Consider the following 11,568-nt stretch of genomic DNA (forward strand, 5'->3'; position numbering starts at 1 on the left):
CCCCCCCCCCCAGCTCTCTGAGAGCTGCCCCAGCGGGTCACCGGCGGCTGGAGGTCGGGCCTTCTAGCCTTAGGCTCTTATCTGTATGTGTGTGTTTGGGCGGGGCGGGGTTTAGTGGAGGGGTCTCTGCTCCTCCAGCAGGGAGCTGCCAGCTTAAGCAAAGAAGTGGGACTCATATCTGCTGTCCTGCGGTCCCCTTCCTTCCTCCCCGCGACCTAAGTAGGCTCAGTGGTCCCAGCCCGAGTCATGTTGTTGTCCGCTCTTGCAGGTCAAGATCTGGTTCCAGAACAAGCGCTCCAAATTCAAGAAACTGATGAAGCAGGGAGGAGCGGCTCTGGAGGGCAGCGCGCTGGCCAACGGCCGGGCCCTGTCTGCTGGCTCCCCACCTGTGCCGCCCGGCTGGAACCCTAACTCCTCATCTGGGAAGGGTTCAGGCGGAAGCGCAGGCTCCTACATCCCCAGCTACACGTCGTGGTACCCTTCAGCACACCAAGAAGCTATGCAGCAACCCCAACTTATGTGAGGTTGCCCACCCACCTCAGCCAGCCTCCTCTCCATCTCCCCCGGCCTGGGCCCCTCCTGCCTCCTGGTTCATCCACCCTGTCCGCGCGCCCTGTGCCCGGAGGAGAAAGGCCCAGACGGAAAGAAGAAGGAACAGTGAAGGCAGGACGCCTGCCGCCTCCTCGGAGACCCGCGCGGTCCTCCCGGCAACTCCATGGCGCCCGCGCTCTCTTCCGAACCTCGGCCTGGGCCGCGCAGTGACAGCGGAGAGAGGCCTCGGAGCGCAGGCACAGCCACCCGAGACAGCCCGAGCAGCAAAACAAACCTGCTCGACCCGACCCGCCGACCCTCAACTTTGTGGGACTATCAGGAAAACGAAAACAAAATGTAGAAAAAGCAAAAGCTCTTTTCTGTCCTGTCCGTCTCTTGTCTCCTTTCGCTGTCTGTGCGCTGACAAAGTCAAGGTCGTCCTCCATCGCTGTCCTCATTCTGCGGCCTCTGACCTCTGCAAGAAGTCTTCAGGTCGGAGCCGAGCCGCATGCGGTCTGCCGGGCAGCCCATCTCCGGATCCTGGGACGTTTTGTTCTTTCGGGCCTCCTCCTGGGCCCTGCCTAACCATCTGTGTAGCTTGTTTGGGAACTGGGGGGAATTGGAGGGTGGGGGGGTTATTTATTGAGAAATGGACTTCGCCTGAGGCTGAGTGTTGGCCAATTTGAGGTTCTGTGGGGCTCGAGGAACACTGTCCAAACTCACCGTTTACTTTAAACGCACCCGGAAAAACGGATACAGAGGAGGTGGTGATTTTTAACGTATACAGTAACTTTTGTACTTCGCTGGAATGGGGAGGTTGGAGCCGAATGAATTGCATTTTTTACATGTCCCATATTATTTTAAAATAATAAAAAAGAAAGATAAATAGAGCCAACACTATCGGAAGGAACTCCTGATCACTTTGCCTGGACAAGAAGGAAAATCTGATTTCCTCCTTGGGGAGAAAGAAAGAGAGAGAGAGAGAGAGAGGACCAATGGGCAACGGAGAGAAAACAGGCAGGCGTGAGCAGAGCGCACTAATTCCAGTGGGCTTTAAAGTAAGACCAAAGCAGCTTTACAACATTCCCTAGAGGCTCGACCACAGAATAATGCCAGTCACCACCCTGAACGCCCAGTCTCCAGTGCAGGATCTAATCGCTGTACATATTATTATTGTTATTGTTATTATTGTTGTTCTGTAAACATGTTGCACAGCTTAGCCCTTTTCCGTTCTGTGTGTGGCTGTAAAACCCGATGCTTTGTGAAATGAGAATCTTGACATTTTACTTGTGAAATTTGGAAAATGTGACCAATTGAAATCAATCGTGTTTTGTGTTCTCTATGTCAAAGTTTAGTTTTATATTGAGAATGTTAACTTATTTCTTTGTATCTTGGGGAAAAAAGAACTTTGTAAATAAGTTATAAAGTTTCTTTGAGACAGTAAAATTATGATTTCGAGAAAGAGCTGCTGTCTCCTGTGCTGTGTGAGGGGAACTGCGGGGGGCCGGGCCAAACTCCCACCTCTGGGGACAGGTAGCACAGGGTAGCAAATCAGGAACAGAGTGGGGGTGCCTGATTCCAGACGCACCAGAAGATGATCCCAAGACATGTAGGTGCCCCACCGGGACTGTTCTTCTTGCCTTACTCCCTCGACACCCAAGGTGTCTGAGTCCTACCTGAGTTGGAGGGGTGCGGAGAAAGTCCCTGGAGAGGATGCCAGGGAAGAGGGCTCAGGAACAATTGCGGCAGGGCAGAGCTGGGGCTCGAACCCAAAGATGGTGAAGACCCGCTGAGAGAAGATGAAGGCAAAGTTCAAAGGCAGCCCGCCTGGGAGACTTGCGTTCCTCCCACGCCTAGCCACCCCTCAGGAGCCTTTCAAGCCCGGAAGCAGAGACACCCTGCTTTGCCCCTACCCTCCGCTCGGATCTGGCCTGCGTGCTTTTGCTTGGATCCCAAGGCTCTGGATCCAGTCGCCGAAAATACGCGGCCAGACGCCAGGCAGCAGCCGGAAGCATACGTCTGTCAGGCTATCTCCCAATCAATCAGTGGCTCCTGGGGAACAGGGCACAGTCCCAGGGAGCCCCCCCGGACCGCGCCACAGCGAGAAAGGCCCGTGCCTGCCTAATGATCCTGCCTTTTCTCTGCGCCTCCTAGAAATGTAGGTGCTAAGGGAGGGGTGCGTAGGCTCCGCTGACTCGTTGGAACTCGAGAGCTGACCAGAGTCAAGCACACCTTTAGCCCCCAGCCCGAAAGTTCCCAGGCCAGGCCATTTTGAGGGCACCTCTGCTGGAGCACTCGGATCAGTTCGCTCCAGAAGAACGCAGGCTCCGAGGGGCTACCACCAGATCGGCTCCCTGCTTCGCCCGGTGGTCCTGCGCCACAGCCCACCCCTAACCCCAGACTCCGCTGCCCAGTCGAAGCAGCTCCGGAAAGCTGCGGGCTCAGACCGGCTGCTTTGCGCAATTCCTGCTTCTCCCGCACACGCCTTCTGTCGCTGCTGCCCGAGGGGGCTGGCCCTCCGCCTTTGGGGGACCCTTTCAGGCGCGCGGCGGGGAGCAGAGCCCGGAAAGCAGTGATCTGTGTTGTGACAAGCACCCATTTTTCAATTGGTGCTGGTGAAAGATCAGATGAGCCGGGCTCTTCTTCCGACGCCCTTTGGGAGGGGGAGGAGGAAGTGAAGGGGCTGGGGGTGAGGGGCGGTGTGATGGAGGAAGCAGGGGAGGTGGTGGGGGATGAAGGGGACCTGGAGGCCCCTTCCGGACCTAGAATTGGGACTTTCCCACTCCAGGCGGCCCCCAGAACCACAGCGCTAATCAGGGAGATCAGACCTCAGAGACCAGGGTGCGAGCGGGCAAACGGGCCTTAAAGCTGAGAGAAGGGACCGACTTCCCAGGCTAGGCTCCGGCGCGGGGGCAGGAGCCTTCCTGAATTCGTTTTCTTGCTAGTGACTTTGCTTGTGGGGAGATTTTTGTCACACATCTGAGGGGTCCCCCAGACGACAGCTAGGGCCCAACGCCCCAAGCCACGGGCAAAATCTGTTTGGTCAAGCGGATTTTAATACTTTGAGATTTTAGCTTATACTAATTTAATAATCTCTTTCTAACAGTTCAAATAGAGAAATTATTAGTTTTAGCTCAACGAAGGCGGTCTTTAGTTAGGCTTTATTATAATTATAAGAGGTTGTACTTTTAAAAAAATGTTAATCTCAATATAGGCCTAATTAATGCTGCCTTGTTACTGACAAGTATAGTTCATCAAATATCTGATTCAAAGATTTTCATAATGAGTATATTAATTAAACTATGAATAATCTAAAGGTGGTTATATTTAAACAATACCTCATTATAATGATTAAATACTGATTTTGAATATTATGTCTTAACAATTGTCACTTAGAAAACACAACCTTTCCTTATGTATGAGTCTGTAATGGCAAAATGCAATTTTGGGATTTTTTTCCTCCTTGTTCAAAAAATGTGAACCTCATTTTAAAACACTTCTGAAATAGGTTACACACAGCTTAATGATTATCAAAATGACTCTTTTCTGCAAAAAAAAGACCCCAAAGTGCGCGTACAGCTGCAAACCCAAGAGGGTCAGCATCATTTCACTGTATTCTCTTCTTGATTACAAGCCGGGCCCATCAAACACAACATAATTACAGTAATTTCAGGTTTATTTATTCTAATGCAGTTTCCCCATCTCTCTGGTAATTATGAGCAATTTTTTCGCCCAGGGAATCTTTTTGCATTAACAAAAGAGATAACGCACTGAAAGCCAAATTTGCTGTGCATTGAGAAAAGGAAAAAAAAAAAAAATCAAATAGGTGCGAGCTGCCATCTCTGCAATTCTCCGGTACCCGAGCCGGCAAATTGCTTGCAGGTGTATGGAGCAAGCTTGTCAATGGCCAGGCCTCCAAATTAGCAAATGCACAGCGGCAAAGTGATGAAGACAGACTTAGCAAAATTGCCAAACAACAGATACCTCTTTAATATCTTCTCTCACACACACTAGCTCTAAAAGGGGGTAGGGTTGAGGATGGGGGTAGAGGTGGGAGTAGGGATGGGGGCGGAAGTAACCGTCTTCAGCCTCCTCCTCACTGGTTTGGCTTTTATAAGCCTGGAGGGGCTGGGTGGCCTGTGGGTAGTAGTTTAATTGTGGAAGAGGAAGTAACCGTCTTCAGCCTCCTCCTCACTGCTTTGGCTTTTATAAGCCTGGAGGGGCTGGGTGGCCTGTGGGTAGTAGTTTAATTGTGGAAGAAGCCAGGTCCTAAATCTAGGCAATATTTTAAAAATATAAAGCTGGAAACATGTTTATAGTTCATAGCTTTCTCTCATTGATTATTATGTTTTATTTTTATTTCTTCTGGGAATCTGCACCTGGGCTGGATTTAGATGGCTGTTCAACCTTCCTGATTCTGCACTAGTTTTCAGAGCCACAAAAAGTTTTAAAATTCTCCCCACCTATATGTACAGAAATGTGAATTTATGGAGAGAGTCATTTAGTTAGTACCTCTCCCCTTGATGAAATTGTCAATTCCGTCACCTACAGAAAAGTAGTTTTGGGTGCTGGATGTAGAACCTGAAATGCAAGATCAAGAAAAACTGGGAAGACAGAAGCCACCCATCGCCCCCCCTCCCCCAATCTTTCTCCTGGTATCCTCTTTCTTTCTGCATCTTTTATAAACAGATTTCAGAATTCTCTGGTTTTTGTCATCCCACCACCCAGGTTAAACACCCTTGAAATCACAGGCTAAAGCAAACTTTTCTGCTCTTCATCCCCCATGGCCATAGGAACCTCCACCAAATGCAGTAGAGAGGGTAAGGGTCCCTCCCTCCCATGCCTCAAAGAAATCCTGCTCCAGACTCCAGCTCCACAACAAACCCCAACTCCGGGGTAGACAGGCGAACGGCTCCAAAGTATGCCTTCCCCAGGCTCGAGAAACAAGTCACCCTCACCCACCACTTCCCTACTCCCTCCCTCATCCCCCAATCTTCAGGGATTAACACTTCCTGAAACATCAAGTGTTTTTATAAAAAGGAAAAAAAAAATAATCCTGACATCGCTGACAAGAAGTTTTGATGGAAGAATTAGCTGGTGCATACATAATCACTCCCCCACCCTCCTACTCCCGGAGAGGGAGTCGCAGCGGCGGGCGCAGCGCAGCCTTCCAACCCTCTGAAAAATGAAACCGGTTTCCACCCTTACCTTCTTCAGTGTCAATTTCAGATAATCTGGACACACACTCTTTGCTACATCAAATCAAAAGGGTCGAAGGCGGCTTTTGGCTGGAAGAATGACGGGAAAGAAAAGGCAAAAAAGAAAAAAGGAGAAAAAATTAAAAATAGGAAAATAGAAAACCGACCAAACCAGAGCAAAACAAAACCAGAAAACCAAAAAGAATCCCCCAGCCCCATCCTCCTATCCTGAGAGTAAAGAGTGGAAAGAGGTCCCCAGGACCAGGCGCCTCGGAGCGCCGCAGGCTTTTTGCAGCGCTGCGCTTGCAGAATAGGACTGAAAATTTCGGCTATATAGCCTCTGTCTTTATAGCTGATGAAAAAAATTGCAGATTATTAGCATAAATGTTTACTCTTCATTACGCTGATGACATTGTGCACTCGAGATCTTGGTAATCTTTGGGAAAATTATGAGTAATTTTTAAAAATTTTAAAGCAGCAGCAGTTACCATGCAATTCAGGCTAATTCTGCGTAGGCTCCGAACGGATATAATTATCGAGGAGTCAAGATGTTATGCTAAAAACTATGCATTGATATTCCCATTTATTATGTACATACAACTTTGACAATGTTGATGCTTGAAATAGCAGGAAATTGTCTTGCGCAAAAATTACAGTCCATATTAGGACATCTGAAATTGCGAAGAATTATATAGTAATTGCAGGCTTTCAGATGGGAGAGCCAGAATGCTCAAACTAGTGCAAATGTGGATAAAATTACAGATCAGAGCAAAAATTAGGGGAAAAGGGGGTCTGGAATTTTTCAGGTTGGCTATAGGATTCCGGAAGTGTCTAATGCCACATGATTGCTGCAGCTTTAGGGGAGACATTCATGCCTCAAAAAGCGCCTTGGACAAGGTGGCTTTAATTGAATTTCTTGGACTTTTTCTTTTAATAGGGGCAAATGAGGAAATTGGCCACCCAAGGCAAATTTCACTGTCCTCCCCGTGAACGTGTCCAGGAGAGAATCCCTTTCTCCGCGTGCCTGTTCTCGCTAGCTTGGACGCCCGGGAGGCCCTGGGCCCCCCACCCTAAACGCAGCAAACAGAAAGAAAGTGACTGAACTGCATCCCCCACCCCCGCCGCCTCCTTTCTTTTCCTTTCCAGTTCTCCCCTCCTCCTTCCTTCAACCCCTTTCCCGGATTCCTGCGAGCCCCCTGCACTGTGCAGGGCCCCTGGATGGGCCAGCCGGGAATGGGGTATGGGGAGAGCTGGTTGACTGAGGTGTTGGTGCCAGGCGGTGATCACCCCAGGAGAGAGTGCCAGCGGCCACCCAGTGTCGGCGAATACGAGCCTGTTATTTGGAGGCTTGGTGGTGGGGAGAAGCGGAGGGGTCCTCTGGGCCCGCCCCGTGACCGCCTAGGCTCCTCTTTTGTCTCCACCGCCCGGAGATAGCGCCCCCCCCCCCCCCATTCACTCCTCACTTGGGCGGTGCTTCTTTCGGGAACTGAGACACCCTGCGACTTTAAGAAGCCGAGGCCAGGCCAGCAGAGGGAGGGCGTGGGGCGGAGGCTGCCCCTGAAGAGGGGACTTCGCGCTGCCGGGCGACAGAAGCCAACCCGTGCGCGGCCGTCACTCGAGGCAGCCGGGACTCGGTCGGGTTCCCCCGCCAGAAGTCGCCATTGTTCGGGCAGCGATGATTTCACCTCTAGGGTGTCCCAGACTCCCGGATCACAATCGGGAGGGGAGGGGTGGGGGTGTGGAGAGCCTGCCACGTGTGCCCCGTGAGGGCCGCCTGCACCCTGGCATCACCCCTGCGCACTCCAAGTCCAAACCTTCCTCCCCCCTCGCCTCTCCTTTCCCAAAGTTGTAATCCTCTGCCCAGCAGCTCCGGCCCGCCTCTTGGACCCATTATTCACCTTCCCCCGTGGGGCCGGGGACACAGCCGGTGGCACCAGAACTCCCTGGGACCCCCCCAAACGGGCCTCCGGAAAATCCCGGGAGCGCTGCCACCCAGCCCTCAAACTGCTGTTTGCGCTCTGGCTCCGGACGACTAGTGGGAAGCCGGGGCCGGAGCGGCCCGGGAAGAAAGGTCTGTCAGGAGACTGTATCTGGGTTTCCACGTGGAGGCGCCGTGTGGCTGCTCCTCCAAGACCTGCCTGCTCTTTCTTTTCATGAAACGTATTGTCTCCCCCGCCCCGCCCCGCCGGGCCCCAGGCCCCAGGCGGAATGTAGCATCTTGTAATGTGGCAATCACTGCCAAACCCGTCCCTGCGAGGGAACTCCCTCCAGGGAAGGTGGGAGGGGGTCAGAGGGATGTGGGGTCTCCGCATCCCCCTGCGCTGGTCGGTGTGCGTGTGTGCGCGCGCGCGCGAGGAGTTTGTGTGTGGGAGACTTGCCCGACAGATTCCAGGTGGGGAGGAAAGACCCGCCGTGGGGAGGCTTCCCTGGGGCTGCTTTGGGTGTCGTGACCCTTCGAGAGGCTGCCAGTCTCTGGAAAGCCCAGACCCCAGAGCTGAAAGTCCGGGTAATGCAGCCCACAGGATAGCGCCCCACTCAACTGCTTCTAGGAACCTGGACCCCAAAGTCGAATTCTCGAAGGGACCTGTTGGTATTTTAGGAGAAGGGAGTCTGTAGTTTCATTATCAAAGGAATCTCTGACCCTAAACAGGTTAAAGCCACTGGTGGTAGCTGTTCCCTGGAGGGAAAGGAGCCGACTTTTGACTTTTGAGCGAGTGTTGGGGGCGCCGGGAGTTGGGGGAGTTGCGCCCAAGTTTTACTGTCCGTAAGAGCGACTTACCCCCCTCCTTACCCCGTCCCTTGTCTTCTACCACAAAGTTCCAGGCAGCCCGCGCTCTCTCCGCCCCCACCAAACCTGATACTTCCCCCCAAATTCGCCCCACCAGTCTCGGAAATCCGTCCACAGGACGGATATTCACAATTTTCACAAGTGATCCTGAAAGAAGGCCGAGGGGAAGCCTCCTAAACGGTCCCACATTGCAGCGGGGCTGATTAGGTCTGGGATCCGTTCCCTCTCTTTTCTGCCCTCCCCAGCTGGAGATGCGGGGCGAGCGGTGGGAATTCGAGGCAGCCGGAGGGGGTCTGGGCCCAGCAGAGCGCCGCGCCGGGAGCGGGGATGGGGGTGCTGAGGCGGGCTGCTGACTTGGAGTGGGGGTTGGGGGGAGGGGGGAATTGAAGGGGAGAGTGACTCGGGAGCACCTGGGCGGCCCACAGCTGGCACTGGAGCTCAGCGCCAGCGCTGTGACTGAGTTCGGACAGCCCTGTCAGAGGGTGGAGCGGAGAGGGCCGGGCACCCCTCAGTCTTCGGCTACCCTCCCCCTGCTTCCCAGCGCTTGTCATATCCTGTCTCTGGCCTGATATTTCACGCGAGCGAATGGAAGGGGATTACAATGAAGATTTATGTGTGTTCCGAGCGCGGCTGGTTTCCCAGTGTAGGGAGCCGAGATCGCTGCTTCCCATTTCCATTTTTCATTCGCGCTTTGGGGAGCCCAGTCGAGAGCGGGGGGAGTGTGTCTGCGCGGCGGCGGGCTGATCACAGGGCTCCGCGTCTCCGGGCGGGCCTGGAGACTGTGAGAAAGGCTTGCCAGTGCGTCGCCCCCGGCGGGGCTGGAGCCGGCCCCCGCCTCCCGGAGCCCGGCTTTGTTTCTACCCTTGCCCACCCCTCCTCCTCCCCGCCCCCTCACTTCTGGGACCCGGGCGCGTCCTCGCGATCCCTTCTCTTTGCCCTTTGCCTTGTCTGCGGAAACGCCCCCTTCCCCCTGGCCCCTGCACCCTCCTGCCCTCGTCTTCGCGGGCTCCCCAGGGAAAGGCGCGCCGTGGCCAGGCCGACCCCGCCGCCGCCGGGTGCCAGGTTGGGTGACTCCGGCAAGTCTGTGGGGCCTCGGCCCACCCCAGAGCTGGGGCCGCCCGCCCTCCCGACTCCCAGGCTCGGCTCATGCCAAGGCCTGTTGCGTGATTCCAACTTGGGCTGACATTCCCTGCCCCGGGCGCTCCGGCGCAGGCCTCTTAATCATCTTGTCTGCTGCAGATCCTCGACACCAGCCAATTTACTGCCCCGTCTCTTCCCGCTGGTTTCAAGAGGGGGAGGGGAGTGAGCGCAAAGGAGGGGAGAGCACAGCCAACTGCAGGAGGAAGGTTGGCACCAACTACTGGCACTTAAAACCCCCCTCGGAATTTGGAGCTAGGGTAGGAGTGGGGGTGGGGTCTGCCAGGCAGCGGTTGCTTAGGGAAGTCCAGAACCGCGGGTCAACGGGCTTTAGCCCAGGCCTCCCTAGCCTGGGAAAAGAATGCAGAAATGCAAAGCAACACTGGATTGTGTAGCCTCCCTGCCATTCCCAGAGCCCCAACTCCCTGGACCACACTCTGTTGTAAACCAGACTCAGAGCAGGCCCTCAAACAATTTGGCCAGTATCAAAACAGACGCACTACAAAACACAACAAAATAAAAACATCAACAACAACAATTTGGCCAAAAAAGTCAGGATTCCCCTTAGGATGATGCCACTGAGCCCAGAAAATCACCTCTGCCCTAGGTCTGTTTGGCAGAGATGAGTTGAAGACACACAACATTAATGGCCTGAAAAACCACCCTAGAGGACAGGAGGCCTAAATCTGGCAAGCAGGGCTCTCTAACCTGTGCCCAGCCTCCTCTCCAGTAGAGATGGGCCCCTTCAGAGGTTCAAGCCTCGTGTAGAAAAGGGCCGGAATTCTCCCAGCCCCAGGATGCTGGTCTTCCACATAAGATGAAGTTGGAAAGGCCTCTGGATAACTCTGGGCTTCATACTTACAAGTGAAAGTACAGCCTCTCTGTTTGGAGTCATTGTGATAGAACACGAATGCTAAATAGCTAAAATTTGAGTGCCTATTTTGGCCGGGCACTGTTACATCAGGTTGCTTCATTAAATGCCCACAACACCTCTGAGCCATAGCTGTTATTATTTCTCCTATTTTATAGATCTGCAAACTGTAACAGAGAGGTTAAGTGGGTTGCCCAAGGTCACACAATGATTGAAGTCAGGAAACTTCCAACTGAACACCCCAGTGCTTTCAGGAAAAGCAGTTCAGGCTTGCTTTGTCGTCCACCTACTCCGGGCCTTTGCAGAGAATGCCAGAAAGTAGGGTCATTTCCAAGCCTGAGGTTGGTGGGGTTGTAGGTAAAAAGCAGAGCTGAGTGACTTGTAGACAAACCTTTCCCCTCCAAGAGTGTGAGGTGGCAGGCAGTGTGCATGTTTCTGTGTGCGTGTGTGCGTGTGAGTGTGCATATGTGTGTTTGTATATCACAGTGACTGAGAGTGTGAATGTGTGAATGAGCATGAACTGTGTTATATATGTGATTGTGAGCGTGATTATGTGTGTGACTGTGAGGGTGTTTAAGTGTGTCATTGTATGTGTGCCTGAGTGTGGGAATGTTTGACAGCAAGTGTGACTGCGAGAGTGTGTATCAATCAGTGTGTGCGGGTGAGAGCGTGCTATAGTACAGGTGTGACTTAGTGTGCGTCAGTGTGTGCGCTAGCGCAGCCCTGTGCGCTGGGGTCGCCCCACATTCCAAAGCAGCCAACCGTGCCTCCCGAGGGTGACTCACAGAGTTTTCGACTCAGCCAGCCCCCAAGGGCCTTGGGACAAACGGAGGGGAGGGTCGAATGCAGGGGTCTGACCCCAGGCTGCAACAGAGTTCAGGCCTCCACAGCAGGAGCCCCGCAGCCTTTCGGCTGCAAGGCCTGGCCAGCATGGAGGGCGCGGGGGCGGCCGAGACGGCCCGGGCTCGGGGCGGTGGCGCTGGCGCTGGCGCTGGCGCCGGAGCCGCCCGGCGCTGAGTGAGTCACCGCGCCGCTGGCTGGCG

At 53.7% G+C, this 11,568-nt stretch overlaps 3 protein-coding genes across 5 annotated transcripts in view; 1 reads left to right on the top strand and 2 right to left on the bottom strand.

Annotated features, from left to right (window-relative positions):
* Nucleotides 1–848, top strand: part of DLX1 (distal-less homeobox 1) — a 4,773-nt gene extending 3,925 nt beyond the window's left edge. For 2 of the 3 annotated variants that reach the window (XM_008576583.1, XM_008576582.1), the window contains one exon: nt 269–848. In XM_008576583.1, the coding sequence (XP_008574805.1) occupies nt 269–523 (255 nt within the window). In that variant the 3' untranslated portion in view covers nt 524–848. The remainder of the gene's footprint in view (nt 1–268) is intronic. The other variant, XM_008576585.1, reaches the window with a different exon arrangement.
* The window catches only part of SLC25A12 (solute carrier family 25 (aspartate/glutamate carrier), member 12), a 259,334-nt gene extending 253,578 nt beyond the window's left edge, over nt 1–5,756 (bottom strand). The window contains exon 1 of the mRNA XM_008576591.1: nt 5,740–5,756. The gene's annotated coding sequence lies outside the window, so the exon portion shown is untranslated. The remainder of the gene's footprint in view (nt 1–5,739) is intronic.
* The window catches only part of DLX2 (distal-less homeobox 2), a 13,621-nt gene continuing 4,705 nt past the window's right edge, over nt 2,653–11,568 (bottom strand). Inside the window, exon 6 of the mRNA XM_008576595.1 lies at nt 2,653–3,340. Coding sequence (XP_008574817.1) covers nt 2,653–3,340 — 688 coding nt within the window. The remainder of the gene's footprint in view (nt 3,341–11,568) is intronic.

The sequence above is a fragment of the Galeopterus variegatus genome, unplaced genomic scaffold (assembly GCF_000696425.1).
Source record: "Galeopterus variegatus unplaced genomic scaffold, G_variegatus-3.0.2 Scaffold1370, whole genome shotgun sequence".
In the NCBI taxonomy this organism is placed as follows: domain Eukaryota; kingdom Metazoa; phylum Chordata; class Mammalia; order Dermoptera; family Cynocephalidae; genus Galeopterus; species Galeopterus variegatus.